At 47.0% G+C, this 18,452-nt stretch overlaps 1 protein-coding gene across 8 annotated transcripts in view; it reads left to right on the top strand.

The window, feature by feature from the left end:
- CACNA1A (calcium voltage-gated channel subunit alpha1 A) overlaps nucleotides 1-18,452 on the top strand; it is a 338,162-nt gene that overhangs the window by 210,188 nt on the left and 109,522 nt on the right. For all 8 annotated transcript variants that reach the window (XM_082381539.1, XM_082381542.1, XM_082381540.1 and 5 more), the window contains one exon: nucleotides 3,718-3,911. In XM_082381539.1, the coding sequence (XP_082237665.1) occupies nucleotides 3,718-3,911 (194 nt within the window). The remainder of the gene's footprint in view (nucleotides 1-3,717; nucleotides 3,912-18,452) is intronic.

Genomic DNA, 18,452 nt, shown 5'->3' with positions numbered 1-18,452 from the left:
CAAGTAGGTTACCATCTTGGGCAACCAGACCTCAGTTCCATTGGGCACCTCGGGGGAACAGTGTAGGTCACACTCAGAGCCATCCCACACGTAGGGCGAGGGAGCTGGCTACTTATCCACCAAATTCTATCCGACATTGGCAAGGACTGCCCCCTGGGAGGGCATTAAGGCCCTGGCACAGCTGGCTGCCCCGACACTGGGCTGGAGCACGTATCAAAGGTGTTTTCGGTGGGAGCATGTAGGGGCAAATGACAGCAGAATATAGGCGCGGTGCCCACAGCCTCTGCCTAGTTACCTTGCAGTGACCCCAGACCCTAGCGCATGCTGAGTTCTAAAGCCTCCTTACCCTGGAGGAAAGGGAGAGTCGAGGATGGCTCCTCCTGGTCTCCCCCAGAATGTGCCTTAAAGCCATCCCGCTGGGAGTCCTGGCACCAGCCAGTCAGAACCAGAGCGCAAGCAGGATCTTGGCTCATGAGCTCCCGGCACTATGCCAGTGTCAACCCCTTAGCTGCTGGATCGAGAAAGCAGGGTGGGCGCAGGAGAAAATCCAGGAGGGCCAGGAGGCACAGCCCTGGTGCTCATCTCTGAATCAGCAGCGGGGCAACTGCTGGGGATAGTGTCCCACGCTATCCACACACTCAAGGACCCAATAGCTTCCAGATACATCTTTGATTAAATCCCCTGCTATCCAAACCTAGCTGCTTGCTCTCTGACCAAGAACCAAATCAAATCAAATCGGTGGGAAGTCTGTATTTCAATATTTGGACCACGGGCCGCCTCAGTGTGGACCGGCTGAATGACAGCGCTAGTCGTGCGTCAAAGAAACTGTGAATTGAGACAGTAAAGCCCAAAGGGGAGCCCCTTGGGAAGGGAAAGAGATTTCAGGCCTGTCTTATTAGGAAGAAGATTCTGTCCTGGAGTGGTTTCCCATCCACCTTCTCTTCCCGATGACCCCCGGGTGGCAGAGCCCTCTCCCCAGACCTCCCAGAGGGCAGCAAAACCCAGTAAGGAAGGTTTATTCGAGATGCTTTTATTGCCTCCTTTTTCTTGCTCCCCCCACCCCCGTCTCCTTCTCTCCTGGGCTTGTGAAGTTTGCTCAATATGGGATGTCCTAATTATTTCTTTCCCCGATGAAGAAGGTGTTAATTGAGGCAGAGCTATTTCTGCTCCTGGCCTCGTCACCCAGGCGGAAGTGCTGGAGGGAGAGACACAGGGCAGGGCCCCTCGGAAAAATCAGCCGAAGGTAGAGAAACCAGGATTCCTGGATCCTAGGGTTTTTTGTTGTTGTTGTTGTTTTCTCTCTCTCTCTCTCCAGCAAAGGGGACAGAGGACTGGCTTGAGTCTGAATTGAGGTTTTAAGGGGACAGATGTGGGTGAGGCAACCGGAGGGTAGGAGGCCTTGATTTAGGAAGGATGACTGAAAAGCTCGCAATTAAAAATATAAGGCATGTGAGTAAGAGACAGATATAAACAGACACCCAGGCAGCAGGTTAATTTTAAAATATATTTATAATCAAATTCCTCAGACTCTCTGGATGGTTGCTTTTCTAGAAGCAGCCCTCAGAGTGTTTCGTGATGAGGGGGCAGGTGGGGGGTTGGGAGGAGCGGGTCGCAATCAAGCACACCACTAGGCAAAGCTGCTAAAGACAGACAGGTTTTCTCTTGCAGACAGGTTCTCCTTATCAGGAACATGGTTCCTGTGTGCCCAGCACCGCGCTAAACTCCCAGAGAAATGCCAAGGAAAAGTGGAAGTGCCCTGCTTTCTAAGAGCTTCCAAAATAGTTTGAGGAAACAAGACCCCCTTGTCTGCAACTAGTCCATAGCAATGCAGGTTGATGCTGCTTTTGTCTCCTCACCAAATGTGAATATTCGGGAGCTATTGTAGCCCCGAGGAAAGAAAGGGACCTGTGTTCACTGGGCTAACCCGGGGGCTGGGTGGGCGGGGGGGCGGGGGGCGCACATTGGTGGATAGGTATTGAGCCAGACTTGGACACAAGGTGGAAATGGAGAAGGTTTTGGACAGAGGTGACCTTCTCAACAGACAATGGTTCTCATTCATTACAGGAGCCCATGGAATTTTCCCCCTTGCCCTGAGCCTTATGTTTAAAAGATTTTGCCTTCCCATCTGTATTCATTAAATAATAGCCCCCGTACCAAATCTGGCGTGAGTGGGGAAGGGGTTTCCCACAACTTAAAATAGTGGCCGATGTGTCATTGCTTCTTGAGTAGTGGGTGTCCCTTCTGAGATGGTAAATGTCATTTTGCATGACCTAGAGTTTCTACTTAACCAGAGTTTCAAAGGCCAATAAGATTCATGCATTCTATGTTGGTTTATTTCACTCTGTTGCTTACTAAGTGGAGGTTAAGAATGGGCTTCAAAGCCTGTATGTAGGCTATATATAACCTATATATAAATATATCACATTGAGATATATTTTTGTTTAGTGGGAGCTTGAGTTTACACACTCAGCTGTTTGATTTCTTGTCGGACAGTGTCACTCTCTGAAAACCTTCAAAAGTATCGTTCACTGAATAGAATCCCCTCATATCCGCGGCTCTGGTCCAGTGGGGAAAAGCCTGGGATATTCTGTGCTCCCCTAACTCCGTGTTCTCATGAAGGCATCTCTCCTCGGTCTCCCCATCAACACCTTAGAATTCAGACCCGACCTTTATGGCCCAGCCCAACTTTGCCAGGAAGCTGTTTTGGGTTTCCAGCAAAAGGGACATCCATTGACATGTGTCTCTTTCCTTGTGGCATTTTCACAATCTGCCTCCTGCTATCTGGGGAGAAAGCTTAGCTACTGTGCCTAAGGGTGAGTACTGTGTGTACTGGCCTCCCTCACCCCCAGAACAGCTCCCTGAGCCCAGTACATCTCAAAAAAAAAATCAGTCAGGCTACAGAAGAATAACACAACCCAATTGACAAATTTGTGCTGATGGAAGTCTAGAGAACACTGCCCCCAACCACCTCAAAATGCACACAGCACAGTTACCAAAACTGACTGTATTTGGGACCTTAAAGTGCATGTCGACAGATTTCAAAGGACAGAGTAGTACAAAACATATCCTCTGACCACAGTGCAATTAAGCTGGAAATCAAAGTTTTTGGAAATTAGGAGACATGCTTCTTATTTGTGGATGAAATGGTAGGATGTCTGAGATTTGCTTTAAGAATATTTTAGTGGCAAGGCAAAATATTTTAGTATGGGGAGGGGATGTGGATGAAACAAGATTAGCCCTGAGTTGATAAATGTTGAAATTGATGATAGGTACAGGGGAATTCATTATATTATCCTATTTTTGTAGATAAGTGACAAATTTTTAATGCTTCCTGGCTATCCATGAGTCAAAGGAGAAATAATAATGGAAATTGCTAAGTATTTTACTTGAACAATAATGATACTAATGCATGACAGAATTTGTGAGATGCAGTTAAAGCTGCACCTAAAGAGTAGTTTATAGCCTTAAGGAACGTTAATTCATCCCAAAAGTTTAGGAAAAGAACAAAAAAGGAACAATGCTTAGAGAAGAAATTAATGAAATGGAAAACCATGAATAGGTCAACAAAGCCAAACATTGGGCTTTTTGGAAAAAGACTGATAAATTCATCTCAATAGCCATTTTTCTTCAACAGCATTGAATCTTCGCTGGCTCCTGTTTCTCAGAGCTGGTTTTGCTGGCCCTTGCCCCTGATTTTTCTCCCCTTCCCTTTCATAGATGACATTCAGGGTGAGTCTCCAGCTCCGTGTGGGACAGAGGAACCTGCCCGCACCTGCCCCAATGGGACCAAATGCCAGCCCTACTGGGAAGGGCCCAACAATGGGATCACTCAGTTCGACAACATCCTATTTGCAGTGCTGACTGTTTTCCAGTGCATCACCATGGAAGGGTGGACTGACCTCCTCTACAACGTAAGTGATAAGGGGTCGTGGAGAGCCAGGACCAGCCAACTCCTGAGGCTGCAGTGGAGGGACCCTGAGCCGGGGAGGCCGCCGAAGGACAACTCAACACGGCCCCAGGAGAGCCGGCCTGAGGCTCAGTCCTTTGAGGATATGGGAGTGTTGTCCTCAGAACTCTTAAGTAGAGAAGGGCCCTCGGGAGATGGAGATCTAGAGGGCACACAGATACTGAATAATTTTTAATTGCACAAGTTTTTAAATATAATTTTAGATTTTTGAATATGTAAAGGTTGTGTAAGTTAAAAACCAACATAGATGAGAGATAGAGAAATGTCCTTGAGCACCTATGCAAAGGGGCTCTGTGCTGGAGCCCTCACTGGCCCTCGTCCAGCCATGCCCCTCCCTATGGGGCTGACAGGAAATGTCTACCAGGAGCTAGTGCCACCACCACTCCGCTTTCTAGATCACATTTTGGGTCATCTTAGATCCTAGAATTCCCTCCCCAAGCCCAGATTCCATGGACTTGCATGAGATTCTTCCATGGGTCTGTTCTCTGACTACACCACCCATTTGTATCCCCTGAGGGCCAAGGGTGTCCTTGGGGTGGCTCTTGGCACAGATGTGGCTGGAGTTTGGACGTGCAAGTTGGTGTGTCCATGCATGTGTGTGTGGAGCACCCCCCCCCCTGCCTCCAGGTGGCAGGCCATGGTCAAGGGGCAGGGAAGGCTGTCCCCGCCCCATAATCCAGTGCAGACATCCAGATTCTAAATTCCAGACTGACCTTCCAAGTGCTTATGAAGGTGTGTTTGTAAAGGAGACGCATACAGCATGTTTTATTCAGTGGCTTTTGAATATTTACACATATACGTGGGCCTCGGTTGGTACTCTTGTCCTAGGTCTTGAAAATGTTAAGTTCAGGTCAGAAAAGATGTGCACTCCTACCTGCCCCCCTGCTTCTGTCCTGCATAGCATCTCTAGGAACAGACAGTAGGTTTGAGAAGCTCAGGCTCTTTCTTGGCCCTGACCTGCAAAGAGCTTGGGCTAAAGGTTACACCCAATTGGCCAAAGCTTGCTTGGGCTCTAGGTTTTTTTCTTTTCTTTTTTTTTTAATTCTATTTATTTATTTATTTATTTATTTATTTATTTATTTTTGGCTGCGTTGGGTCTTTGCTGCTGCGCGCAGGCTTTCTCTAGTTGTGGTGAGCGGGGGCTACTCTTTGTTGTGGTGTGCGGGCTTCTCATTGCGGTGGCTTCCCTCATTGCGGAACACGGGCTCTAGGCGCGTGGGCTTCAGTAGTTGTGGCTCACGGGCTCTAGAGTGCAGCCTTAGTAGTGGTGGCGCACGGGCTTAGTTGCTCCGTGGCATGTGGGATCTTCCTGGACCAGGGCTCGAACCCACGTCCCCTGCATTGGCAGGCTGATTCTTAACCACTGCACCACCAGGGAAGTCCCTAGGTTTTTTTTCTTTACAAGGCTGTTGCAAGAGGAGGCTTCAGAGGGAAATGAACCCTCCTGGGAGTGAAACAGAGCTGGGAGGCAGGAAGGTAAGGGAATTTAGGCAGAGAGTGGGGGTGGAGAACAGGAGCTAAGAAAAGTGTGAACATGGAAACAGGTTATATCATGGGGTTGGACATCCAGAAAAAGGGTCCGAGGTTCATAGGAAGACAATGGAGATGAGCTCAGTGGTGGATGAGGAAGTGTGAGCAGGGACATGAATTTCCAGAGGGTTCTATAGTTGTAAGCACCATCATCTTAGGGGATATTTGCCCTGGAAGCTTAGAGCTGAATCACCTTGGGGGAAGCAAACTCGGGGGAAACAGTTGAGAGAACAGAGTCAGGCATCAAGCTGCTTGGGTTCCCCTCCCGACTCCACCACTTCATTGCTGTGCAACCTTGGACAAGTCACTTGGGCTCTCTGTGCCTCCATTTCCATGTGTGCAAAATGAGGAGAAGCACAGTCCTACCTCACAGGGCACAAGGACTGAGGGAGGTGAATATATGTGAAGCATTTAGAACAGTGCATGGTCCAAATTTGTAGGCCAAATTTTCCACCCCAAAGGGCACTCCTTTTAAAAATGTAAATGAATTTTTCATTGTGAAAACTCCAGCAGCACCTGAAGAAGTGGAGTGAGCCACTGGGTCCCACTTTTTTTGCCACTCTCACCCCACTGGTAACTGCCACTAACTCAGAGTAGCCTTCTAGAACTTTCCATGCACTTACATCCCACAGTCATGCTTTGGGTGGAAACCCAGGGAGCAGGGATTTGAGCCTGATGTGAGCCTAGAGCAGTGATAAAGTACCACAAACCGGGTGGCTTAAAACAACAGACACTTATTACCTCACAGTATGGAGGCCAGAAGGTGTCAGCAGGGCCAGGCTCCCTCCAAAGGCTCTCGGGGAGGATACTTCCTTGCCTCTTCCAGCTTCTGGTGGCCGCCAGCAATCCTGGGCATTCTTTGGCTTATAGATTCTCTGTTGTCCACTCGAATACCCCATCTTCACATGGCCGTCTTCTTATAAGGACACTGGTCGTATTGGCTTAGGGCCCACTCTACTCCAGTACAACGTCATCTTAACTAATTACATCTGCAACAACCCCATTTCTAAATAAGGTCACATTCTGAGGTCCTGGAAGTTAGGACTTCAACAGATCGTGGTGGGGCAGGGGTGGTGGGGACATAATTCAATTCATAACATCTCCCAAATGAAGTGCTTGCACCTGAACCCTTGTCTGGGGCTTCCTAAATTAAGACAACCTCCCCCCACCCTGAAACGCAACCACTAGGACAACTCATTGCTAAGGGCAGGGGCTAAGTGGCATCCTTGAGTTTCTGCTGACGAGGACAGAGCTATTGCTTTTCCAGACTCATTTGGGTCCTGCCCTTGTGCTCTGCCATTTGCCAGGCCTGCCCTAGGACTCCCTTAGCTCCATCCAGCCACAGGCAGGCACAGTGTCTGGACTATCTGTCCTTTATGCTTGTGCTAGAGCCAAGCCCGTGGGCATGACCTCACCATCCACTATCAGGTGAGATCCATGGGAAGAGTCCAGAAGCACCTGCTCCAAGCATCTTAGAATCCACAGGCACAGATGCCAGATGGATGTCGTCCACCTGGGTGGGCAGTGCTTTATGATCCCAACATCTCATTTCTTTTCTCAGTATCATTGAAATCCATTTGTTTATTCCATAATTACTTATTGAGTGCCTACTGTGTGCCAGGAAATGATCAGGTGATCAGGGACAACACAATGAAGACAACAGACAAAAATCCCCATCCTTGTAGGGGAGACAGATGTGACCAATAAACATTATAAATAATAAACTACTCAGAAGGTGGAAGATAGACATTAAGCAAATACATAATGTGGGACGTGGTGACATGACCTGTGTCATCCTATGAGGACAACAGCAGCAGAAAAGGACAGGTGTTGGGGTGTGGGGGCTAGTTTAGGTCAGGCAATGAGGGAATGCTCCTCAGAGGAGGTGACATTCCCACAGAGACTGAGAGAGCCAGGCAGATGTTTGGGGGAAGAACGTTCTTGGCAAAGGGAACAGCAGCTCGCCTACACGGTGTGCTGGGGCCCCGTCCAGGTTTTTCCCTTTTCAATTTGTCTCTTTTCTTTCCCACTTGGCTTCCTGGTTAAAGTGCCTTTTAGAAAAAGCCTAACCTTAACTAATCAGCACCCCTGTCGAAGATTTATATCGGGATGTGCACCCCAGCGTTATTTGTAAAAATAGAACAAAACTGGAAGCAACTGGTTAAATACCGTATGGTCCCTCCATATGATGGAGTATCATGTCATTAAAAATCATCTGTTGGGAGAATATTTAAGGATGCGGGGAAATGCTCACCATATAATGACAAGTGGGGGGGGGGGAACTGATTCTAAAAAAAGAATCAAGGTGAGATAAGCCTTATGTCTTAGTCAGCTCAGGCTGACAGTACAAAACACCATAGACTGGGCAGCTTAGACAGCAGAAATGTACTTTCTCACAGTTCTGGAGGCTGGAAGTCTGAGATCAGGGTGCCAGTATGGTCTGGTTCTGGTGAGGGCTCTCTTCCTGGCTTGCAGACGGCTGCCTTCTCACTGTGTCCTCACATGGTGAGGGCAGAGAGAGAGAGAGCAAGCTCTCTGGGATTAGTGACTTCTACAAGGACAGTAATCTCATCATGCGGGCCCCACTCTCATGACCTCCTGTAACCCTAATCACCTCCCAAAGGCCCCATCTCCAAATGCCATTACATCGGGGATTAGGGCTTCAACACATGAATTGGGTTGGAGAAGGGACACAATTCAGTCCATAGAACCTTATAATCTCAAGTGTGTAATTTTGAAAATATAAGGAAAAAAGACTGGAGTCCGCTGTACCAAGATGGCCTTTAGGTAGTGGGATTTGGGAATCTTTATTTTCTTGATACTTCTCTATATTGTCAAAATATTCTACAATGAGCAGTTTGCTTCTATCCTCTTTTTTTAAATTGAAGGATAGTTGATTTACAATATTGCATTAGTTTCAGATGTATAGCATAGTAATTCAGTTATTTTTTTGCAGATTATATTCCATTTTAGGTTATTACAAACTATTGAATACAATTCCCTGTGCTATACAGTAAATCCTTGTTGCTTATCTATTTTATGTATAGTAGTTTCATAATTTACTTTTATGATCAGGGAGTGCATTTAAACTTGTCTTGCTAAGAGTTTAGGAGGAAAAAGATTTTTGGTTACTCGTAGACCAGGAGATGGGGAGGAAGGACAGGAAAAAGAGCATTTTCTGGATGCCCATTGTATGCCGGGTGTTTTTATCTTATATTACCTGTCCAGAGAGAGTCCACGTCAAAATAAATAAATGACTTATTGATTGACATAACAATAATAAATGGTCATTTTATTGCTTTATTATTAAATAAACAAAATAAGTGAAGAAGAGACAAATCTTCCTTACAAAAGAATTCCATTTAATATATATAGACAGTCCCCCTCCAGGAATGGAGTTTAATCTTTCCCCCACCCCCAATTTGAGGATGGGCTGGACTTAGTGACTCGCTTCTAAAGAATAGCGTAAGGAAAGGACATATATCATTTCACAGTGGAGAAACCTAGAAGACACCACCTTAACCAAGTGACAAATTTTGACATCCCAGTGGATGTGTGATCATAGGATCTTTGATTTGATATGATGAGGAGGGAACCTCACCTCCGGGGTTTTCTTCTCAAAGACCCATAACCCCATAATCGTAGGCAAAACATGAGACAAACCCAGATTGGAGGGCATTCTGCAGGATATCTGAGCAGTTCTCTTCAAGACTGTCAAGGTCATGACAAACAAGGAAAGACTGAGAAACTGACCCAGACCAGAGGAACCTAAAGAGGCGTGAGGACTAAATGAAATGGTGGATCCTGGATGGGATCCTGAAAAGGGGGCAAACCCAAATAAAGTCTATAAATAACTGGTGAAGGAGAGATTACTGTCACCCATTTTACAAATAAGACTCTGGTTGAGAAAATTGCCGGAGGTTGCCAGACAGGAAATGGCAGTACCAGCCTGCGAGCTCTGCATTCCTCTTCCCTGTGCTCTGAGCTGAACCCAGAGAAATAGATATTGGGGAGGAAGGGGAGAGAGGTGGGGGGTTGAGAGAGGGCAAAGGAGGGAGGGAGAGAGGAAGGGCGGAAGGGAAGGAGGGCAGTTAATTTTCAAAGGAGGAATTTCTTTAAACTCTCACTAAGTCTGGGGCAGAAAGATGGAAGATTGGGAGCAAAGAGAATCCACCTGAAAGAATTTTAAACCTTGTTGAGCCACAGACCCCTTTGTCAGTGTAATGATTTTTAAAGTCTAATAAATTAAAAGACTGGAGATGATGAAGGAAGCCAAATGTACTGAAATTGTTATAAAAATATTGTTAAAAACAGATTGGTAACGTCGTTTTAGTGTTTATAACACATTGCCAACAGGACCTGGCAATGAGTCAGATAACCTCCATAATTTCATGGGAGTGTTGAAGCTAAAAGATTTTGTGGGATATCTGTGAACTACATGTGATTTCTGTGGGTGAGGGGCATCACCGGTTCTGCCCACACTGTTGCAGTTTGCTGCCTCCCCTCATAATGGAAGATAATGCCCCACTTTCTGGTGGAAATTAGGGGAAGTGAAGGATTAACTTTTTTCCATGCAAATTCACAGACTCCCCAAGGATTCCCACCCCAGTTGAGCCTGAGGGAATCTCGCAGTGACTTCTGTGGTTGCTTGGCTAGGAAAACCCTCCGAGGAGGTGATAGCTTAGCAAGTAACTGAAATTCTTGCTGTCCGTGCTGGCTCAGCCCCCACCACAAGTTACCCAATCCAAAATGTCTGGAGTGCCACTGTGGAGAAACCCTGCTCTAGAAGACCAGGAATCCTTGAAGATGGGGCATTGAGGCATCCCTGGGCATGGTGGACCTGCCCACATTAGGATTTTGTAGTGGGGTGAGTGCTTATCCAAGCCCAAAGACTGCAAAGGCAAGTATATTGAAATTCTGTGCCAAAAGTGTGGTCCGAGTCACGTCTAACTGCTATAAAATGAACCTCAGTCAACATAGCCGATCTCTACCCTTGTCCTGGACCTCTGAAGGACCCAGAGGGCTCCTGTGCCCATCCCTGGACCTTCCTGGGGCCCACGTTGGATCTGGGCAGCCTTCTGGAATCCTAATGGGCTATCAGCTATTTCCTCTGTACCGCACTATTCTGGGTGTTTCTCTGTGCACCAGCCCGTTGACTCCTTGATGGTAACCCTCTAAGGTAGAGCCTTAAATAGTCCCATTTTACAGATGAGGAAACTGAGGGCCAAGGCCACACACAAGGAGTTAAGGTTGGAATCCAGCTCTGACTCAACACCAGTTCCCTCAGAATCTGCTATTTGCTACCTCCCATGGCAAACAGGATGGAGGACTGGCTCTCTGAGCTCAAGGGGGCGGCATGGGGAAGCCCAGGAGGGCTGCACTGGAGCCATTTGCTGGAGACAAAAGTTGGTGGCTCTGTGTATTGCTTGAGCAACAGGCAGCCTTATTTCACAGGGACCCCCCTCACCATATGTGCATGCGTGACTCAAAAACAAAAAAAAAAAATCAGAAATCACCTCCACCCCACACAGACGACATACCCAACATGCTTCTCACCGAATGAGCCAAAGCAGCCTGGGGGTGCAGTGTGGGCGATGGGACTTGCCCTCTCTTAGTTGCTACCAGGGTGGGGAGAGGAAGAGTCTGGGGCCCTGGCAGGACCTGTACATCTTGAGTTAACTTTTCACCATTCTCTGAGAGCCTACTGCATCCCTACATCTTCTTTGCATCATTAACTGATCCATAAAACAACCTCATGAGGGGAAATATTTTTAGGTCCATCTTCCAGATGAGGAAACTGAGGCTCACAGGGATGCAGTGACCTGCCAAGATCCCCTAGTCAAGGGTAGTGAAGTCAGGATTTGAACCCAGCACTGGGCACTAACTGTTACACTCCCTCCCTCTCTCTATGACTCTCCTCTTCTGGTTTTTTTCCCCCTCTCTGTCTTTGCCTCTCTTAATTCTTGGTCTCTCTGTCTCTCTCTGTTTCTTCCTGTCTCTCTCTCTTTCTCTCTCCTCCTTTCCTTTCTTCGCCTCTTTATTCCTCTCTCTCCCCCACCTCTCTGTGCTTTTCTCTGTGTGTTTCTCTTACTCTCTATTTCTATTCCTCACTTAATGTCAATTAAGAAAGTGGTAAAACTGTGCTTAGTTGATGATTATAAATGCAAGTCCCTTGACAAATGGTCACTATTGGTTGAAACTGATCTTTGACCTAAGCCCTTGTATAATTCATAGATGTTTATTTTGGCCAACATCAAAGCATCAGATCTGGGGGACTTTAGATCACGCATTCATTCAACAAACATTCATTGAATGTGTACTGCATGCAGGTAACGTTCTAGGCACCAAGGATATGCAGCAAATGGAAGAGACAAAAAAATCCCTGTTTGGGGGGAGTTGACATTTTGTTGGGAGAAGCAGGCAGCCAACAAGATAATTAAGAAAATTTTATATATGTGGCAGAATCTTAAATATTTTAGGCTTTGTGGGCCATGCAGTCTCTGTCACAACTACTCAATCTGCTTTCGTCGCACAAAAGCAGCCACAGGGGAGATACATAATGAATGGGCATGGCTGTGTGCCAATAAACGTTCATTTACAAAAACAGGTGGCACGCATGGGTGGTGGTTTGTCAACTCCTGTGTAAGAGGGTGATGAAAGCTCAGGTGAAAAATAAAGCAGTTAGAGGGGTTGTGGATCCTCAAGGTGAGAGGTTGAAGTTCTTCTAATAAGACCTGAAAGAGGTGAGGGAGAGCCATGTAGGTATGTCAGGGAAGAGAGACCCAGGTGCACAGGACAGCCAGTGCAAAGGCCCTGAGGCAGCGGTGGTTCTGGCATTTGTGAGGAGCCAGGCAGCCCATGTGGCTGGAACTGAGGGACTGAGGGTGAGCAAGGGAGCTGAAGAGGCCAGGGGAGGTGACAGGAGACCTCAGAGGCAGAAAGACCATATAATTCATTGCCCAAACCAGGACAGTTTTGAGAGTGAATGGGGAAAGGAGAACTCAAAAAAGAATTAACAGGCGTCGCATAATTTAATAACAGGTACAAACTGGGACAGACATACGACCTCCCTCATGGCCACCGTGGGGCTTTGGCTCTTTCACAGTCAAATCCACCCCATTTTTATCCCTTATGCTGGGGAGTTGGGTGTTCTCTGGAGCTGAGGTTTGTTGTTTTTTTTACATCATCTATACTTTTTCTGACTGAACCATGCTCGAAAAATTAGAGGAAAATAAGCCATAAAACAGAAGGCACTTAAGGATTTTACTGGGACTCAGCCATTCATTTGTTTGATAAGTATTGAGCGCTTGCTAAGCACCAGGCATCATGCTAGGTACCAACAGGGAGGGGGTGAATCAGTATTTTCCCTCTCCTTTAAGGCTCTCATGGGCCAATTGTTATAAACAGAAAATACTATGTTAAGTGCAGTGAAGGAGTGAGGTAGAAAAAAAAAATCTGTCGGATACAAACCAGAATGGTGGGTCTAGCCCCAGCTGTGCCATCCGCACCCTGTGTGAGCCAGGCAAATCATCTCCCTCAGCCTCAGTTTCCCCATCCACTGGAGATTCTGAGAATCAAGGGGGTGTTTTGTCAGCTCAAACGGGCTCTACTAAAGTGACCGTTGTTGTCCCACCTGCCTCTTCGTTTCCCAGGGAAACAGCCTGATCATTGGGACTTGGGATAAATACATTTCCCTGTCATTGTTATTATTTAAACAGTCCGCCCACAGGGACTTCAAATGCAAATGCATATATTGACAAAATGATTCAGAAAGCAAAACATGCTTGGAAGTGAATGAGAGTTCTGTCTGTGCTGTGAGGAGGGGCAAGCCCTTTTGGCTGGAAGGCTTCTCTGAGAAGGGGGCACAGTAGAATGAAAGGCTGAGTGATGAGAGGGAATCAACCAAGTCAAGATCTAGGAGACACTGTCTCCAGGCAGAGGCTCAGAGGACAACCAGCTCATTGTAATCTTGAACATTAATTTCTCTGTCAGACATACAGGAAACATTCTTTTCCCCCATCTGCCTCCTGAGAGCCATATAAAAGTCAATGAGAAAGTGATATTTGAGAGAAATCTAAAGGAGATAAAGGAGTGAACCAAGGTAATATCAGGGTGTATCAGTCAGGAAATCTAGGTTATGCTGCAGTAACAGACATTCTCCAACATCACTGTGATTTTAACAACAAACGTCTTTTCTGGTACATGTCCAGTGCAGGTTGGCAGTGAGGAAGAAGGGAGCTATACTCAGCAGAGTCACTTGGGACCTAGCTAATGGAGCAACCAGCACCTAGAGCATTACCAGTTGGTATTCCAAAAGGAAAGAGAGCCCTGGAGGGTCCCACACTGGCAGTTCAATGCTCTGGTCCAAAAGTGACTTAGGTATTTCCACTCACTCCTCATTGGCCAGCACTCATCATATGGCCCTCAGCCAACCACAGGGAGACAGGGACGGGCCATCTTGCCGTATCTCAGGACATATTTAGTGACAGCACTAATGAAGAATAGCGTTTCAGGCAGTGGAACTCTTTGAGCCTTGGGAAGAAAGACAAGGCTATCTTGTGAGTGTATCTTTCTGGTGTTAATGACTTTGACAAGCAAGCAGTTTCCCTCCTCCCCACACCCAGACTCATGAGCACACCCACACTTAACCTGAACTGCCAAAGGAGGTAAGACCCAGGATGGGAGGTTTGTGTCCCCCACATTCTGTGCTATCACAGAACGGCCAAGGAAGCTCCAGTCTTTCGGCTTGGGAAATATATTTCCCATTTTTCTCCTGAGCAAACCCCAGGAAAGCCCACCTACTAATCAAAAACTGCACCCAACCCTCTGCCAGCTTCTTGTCTGTGAGTTGTTGGATCCACAGCATGGAATTGAGTCATCTGGGCTAGATTGGAAAGAGAACAAGCATCTCTAAAATCAGGCAGCAGAACCCTAGTCCCCAGGGAGGGAAAAGCAAGACAAGGGAGGAAGAAGGAGAGAGGAGGGAGAAGGGAGCACAGCTTGGGGTGGAGGATGTGGGCTGTGTGGGGAGGCACCTCTCATTCAGTCATTCAACAAACATTTATTGGACACTGCGTGCATGTCTGGCATTGTGACAGGGAATACAGCAGTGGGAAAAAAGCACAGTGTCCCTGCCCCATATGGAGTTGACAGTGGGGAGACAGACAGTGAGCAGGAGAAATAAGTATAGAGGAGGAGATGCACTAAGGGAAAAATAGAGCAGGAAATGAGATTAGAAATGAAGGTGCAACTGTAAAAGGCCATCAGGGAAACCCTGCCCAAGAAAGTGACCTTTGAGCAGAGATCTGAAGGAGGTGAGGGGAGCCATGTAGGAAATTGGGGGAAGAGCATTCCAGGCAGAGGAAGCAATAGGTGCAAAGGCCCTGAGGTGGGACTGTACTTGGTGCGTTTGAGGAGCTACAGGAAGGCCATGTGGCTGGAGTGATCCAGGGGGAGAATGACAGGAGAGCAGGGCCTGGAAGTGATGGGGTCGGGAGGTGGCACCTCTGCCATTTAGTAGCTCAGTTACTGTGTTCTTTGTCTGTGGCCGACATCACCAAGTACCAGAGCTGGATGGCTTAAAACAACAAAAATGTATTCTCTCACAGTTCTGGAGGCCAGAGTCCAAAATCAAGGTGTCAGCAGGGCTCTACTCCCTCTGAGACTCTGGGTGGAATTCTTTCTTGCCTCTTCCTGACTTCTGGTGGTGACTGTCAGCCCTCAGCATTCCTTGACTTGCAGCTGTGTCCCTCCAGTCTCTGCCTCCGTTGTCACATGGCTGTCCTCTCCCCTGTGTGTCCCTGTCTTCACCTGTTATTTCTTCTTCTTAAAAGGACACCAGTCATAGTGGACTAGGGCCCACGATCATGACCTCTTCTTAACTTGATGGCAGCTGCAAAGACCCTGTTTCCAAATAGGGTCCCATTGAAAGGTACTGGAGGTTAGGATTTCAACATATCTTTTTTTTGGGGGGGGGGGGTCCGGTGTGCCATGCAGCATGTGGGATCATAGTTCCCTGACCAGGGATTGAACCTGTGCCCCCTGCATTGAGAGCACGGAGTCTTAACCACTGGACCTCCAGCGAAGTCCCTCAACATATCTTTTAGGGGGATACAATGCAGCCCACGACAGGGACCTTGGGCGTGGGACTTTACCTCTGTGTGCCTTAGTTTCCTCACCCGGGAAGATGGGGAGGATTACATACCACCTTTTGTGAGAGGATTAAATGAGCTCAAGTAGGCTGAGGACCTGGCACTGTGAGTGTCTTTTATGCCCGGCAGCATCATGGGGCCGGGTGGTTCTAAGCGTATCAGGGAGCTGGGGCGTGGGCAGATCCTGGGGTGGAGGGTCTGCCTTGGTACCAAGGGCCTCAGCCATTTCTCCCCGTTCAGTCCTGCCCCTCGCCCCCCGCCCACCCACTGCTCCGTCTCCATCCCAAACCTGCCTCCTGAGATAGCCAGACTTTTTTCTTCTGTTGGCCGGTGCCGGCTGTCTCTCCCTGGGCTGTAGTTAACCCCAAGAAATGGTGACGAAAAGGCCTCAGCCACAGCAGCAGCAGCAGAGGGGGAAGCACAAAGCCAGTCCTGCCTTCTCTCCACCCCTGTTCTGCTGACCCTTTTCTTTCTTCCAGAACCTTCAAGAAGCAAAGCATTGGGAAAAAAAAAAAAAAGAAGCAAAGCATTGGAACTCTGTTAGAACAAGGGTGTGAGCAGGGGACTGGCATATTCTTTGTCCCCTGAACCTGTCTGTGTCCATCATGGAAGTTGGCTTTTTTGGTTTGTTTGTTTTCTTTTCTTTTTTTTTAAATTATTGTGGTAAAATAAACATAACCTAACACTTACCATCTAAACCATTTTTAGCTGTCCAGTTCATTGGCATTAAGTGCATTCACTTTGATGTGCAGCTGTCACCACCATCCATCTCCAGAACTTTTTCATCTTGCAAAACTGTTAACTCTGTCCCTGTTAAACACTAACCCTCCATCCCCCTCCCCCAGCCCCTGCCCACCGTTCTACTTTCTGTCTCTGTGAACTTGACAACTCTGGGAACCTCATATAAGTGGAATCATACAGTTTTCGTCCTTTTGTGTTTGGCTTATTTCATTTAGCATAATGTCCTCAAGGTTCATCCATGTTGTAGCATGTGTCAGAATTTCCTTGCTGGGCTTCCCTGGTGGCGCAGTGGTTAAGAATCCGCCTGCCAATGAAGGGGACGCAGGTTTGAGCCCTGGTCTGGGAAGATCCCACATGCCACGGAGCAACTAAGCCCGCGTGCCTAGAGCCCGCAACAAGAGAAGCCCGCTCTCTGCAACTAGAGAAAGCCCGCGCAGCAACGAAGACCCAACACATACGAAAATAAATAAATAAATAAAGCAAATGCAGGAAATATATATACATTAAAAAAAAAAGAATTTCCTTGCTTTTTAAGGTAAAGTTGACTTTCTTTAAAAAAAAAAAAAACAACTTTTTTTTGGTTCAAGTAAAATACACATACAGGACACTTCACAGATCACATGTGATGAATTTTTACAAACTGAACACACATGTGTAACCAGCACCCATATCAGGAAACAGAACCTTCTCAGCCCCAGAAGGTCCCCCTCTTGTTCCCTCCAGAGTCACTACCCTCCCCAAAGGATACTCCATCTGGGCCTCAAACATCATCAACTCATTTACCTGTTTTTGTATTTTGCATGAATGGAATCTTACGTATATGGTCTTTTCTGTCTGGCTTCTTTTGCTTGATGCCAAGTCTGTAAAGTTTCATGTGGTGGATAGCAGTCATTCATTGCACAATATTCCATTTATTTATCTTCCCTCCTGTTGAGAAGGATTCGGTTTGTTTCCAGTTTGGAGCTGTTACGAAGATCACCACTATGAACATTCTTGCATGTGTCTTTGGCATACACAGGTTCACATTTCTGTTGGATAACATCCCAGGAATGGAATGTTCATGACATAGTGAAGGTGCATGATTTAATTTTAGTAGAAATTCCCAACCCATTTTTCAAAGTGGTTGTACCATGTATTATGGATTGAATTGTGTCCCTTCCAAAATGCACATGTTGAAGCCCTAACACCTAGTACCTCAGAATGTGACTTTATTTGGAAATGGGGTCATTGCAGGAGTAATTAGTGAAGATAAGGTCATTAGGATGGGCCCTAATCCAATATGACTGGTGTCCCTATAGAAAGGGGAAATTTGGACACAGAGACAGACATGCACTCAGGAAGAAAGTCATGTGTTGATGAAGGCAGAAATCAGGGTGATGCATCCACAAGCCAAAGAACCACCAGAGATTGTCAGCAAACCCCCAGATACCAGGGGAGAGGCGTATTCTCCCTCAGAGCCTCCGGAAGGAACCAACACTACTGCTACCCTGATCTTGGTGTTCTAGCCTCCAGAACTGTGAACCAATAAATTTCTGTTGTTTTAAACCACCCACTTGGTGGTTCCTTATTACAGCAGCCAAAAGAAACTCATACACCATGTTACCCTGCCATTAGCAGCATGCGACAGTTCCAGTTCCTCCACAGATTCACAGCACCAGTGTCAGTCGTTCTCATTTTAGCCTTTCTGCAGGGCAGCAGTAGCACTGAAAGTGCTTTTAAAGGTGAGCTTTTAAAGCCACATTTGGGCCCCCCCCCCCCCCCACCTACATTCTCAGATGCCATAGAGCTGATGAACCACCAGAAGGCTTCCCCAGCACAGAGATTAAGTCCACAGGCTCTGGGTCCTGGCCACCTGGTTCAAATCCCATGTCCACCACTGTCTAGCTCTGTGACCTCATGCTGGCAATTTTGTCTTTCTGGGCCTTAGTTTCCTCAGTGCATGACAATAACATAGGGACATCATGGGAATTAAACGAGTAAATAAGCCAATGTAGGTAATATGCTTAGAGGAATGTCTGGCACAAATAAGTACTCTTTAAGTGCTGGGGGTTTTTTTTCTTTCT

This window comes from Balaenoptera borealis (assembly GCF_965194805.1).
Source record: "Balaenoptera borealis genome assembly, chromosome: 2".
Classification (NCBI taxonomy): domain Eukaryota; kingdom Metazoa; phylum Chordata; class Mammalia; order Artiodactyla; family Balaenopteridae; genus Balaenoptera; species Balaenoptera borealis.
Note: the sequence above shows the minus strand (reverse complement) of the source record. Positions and strands in the feature narration are given on the sequence as shown.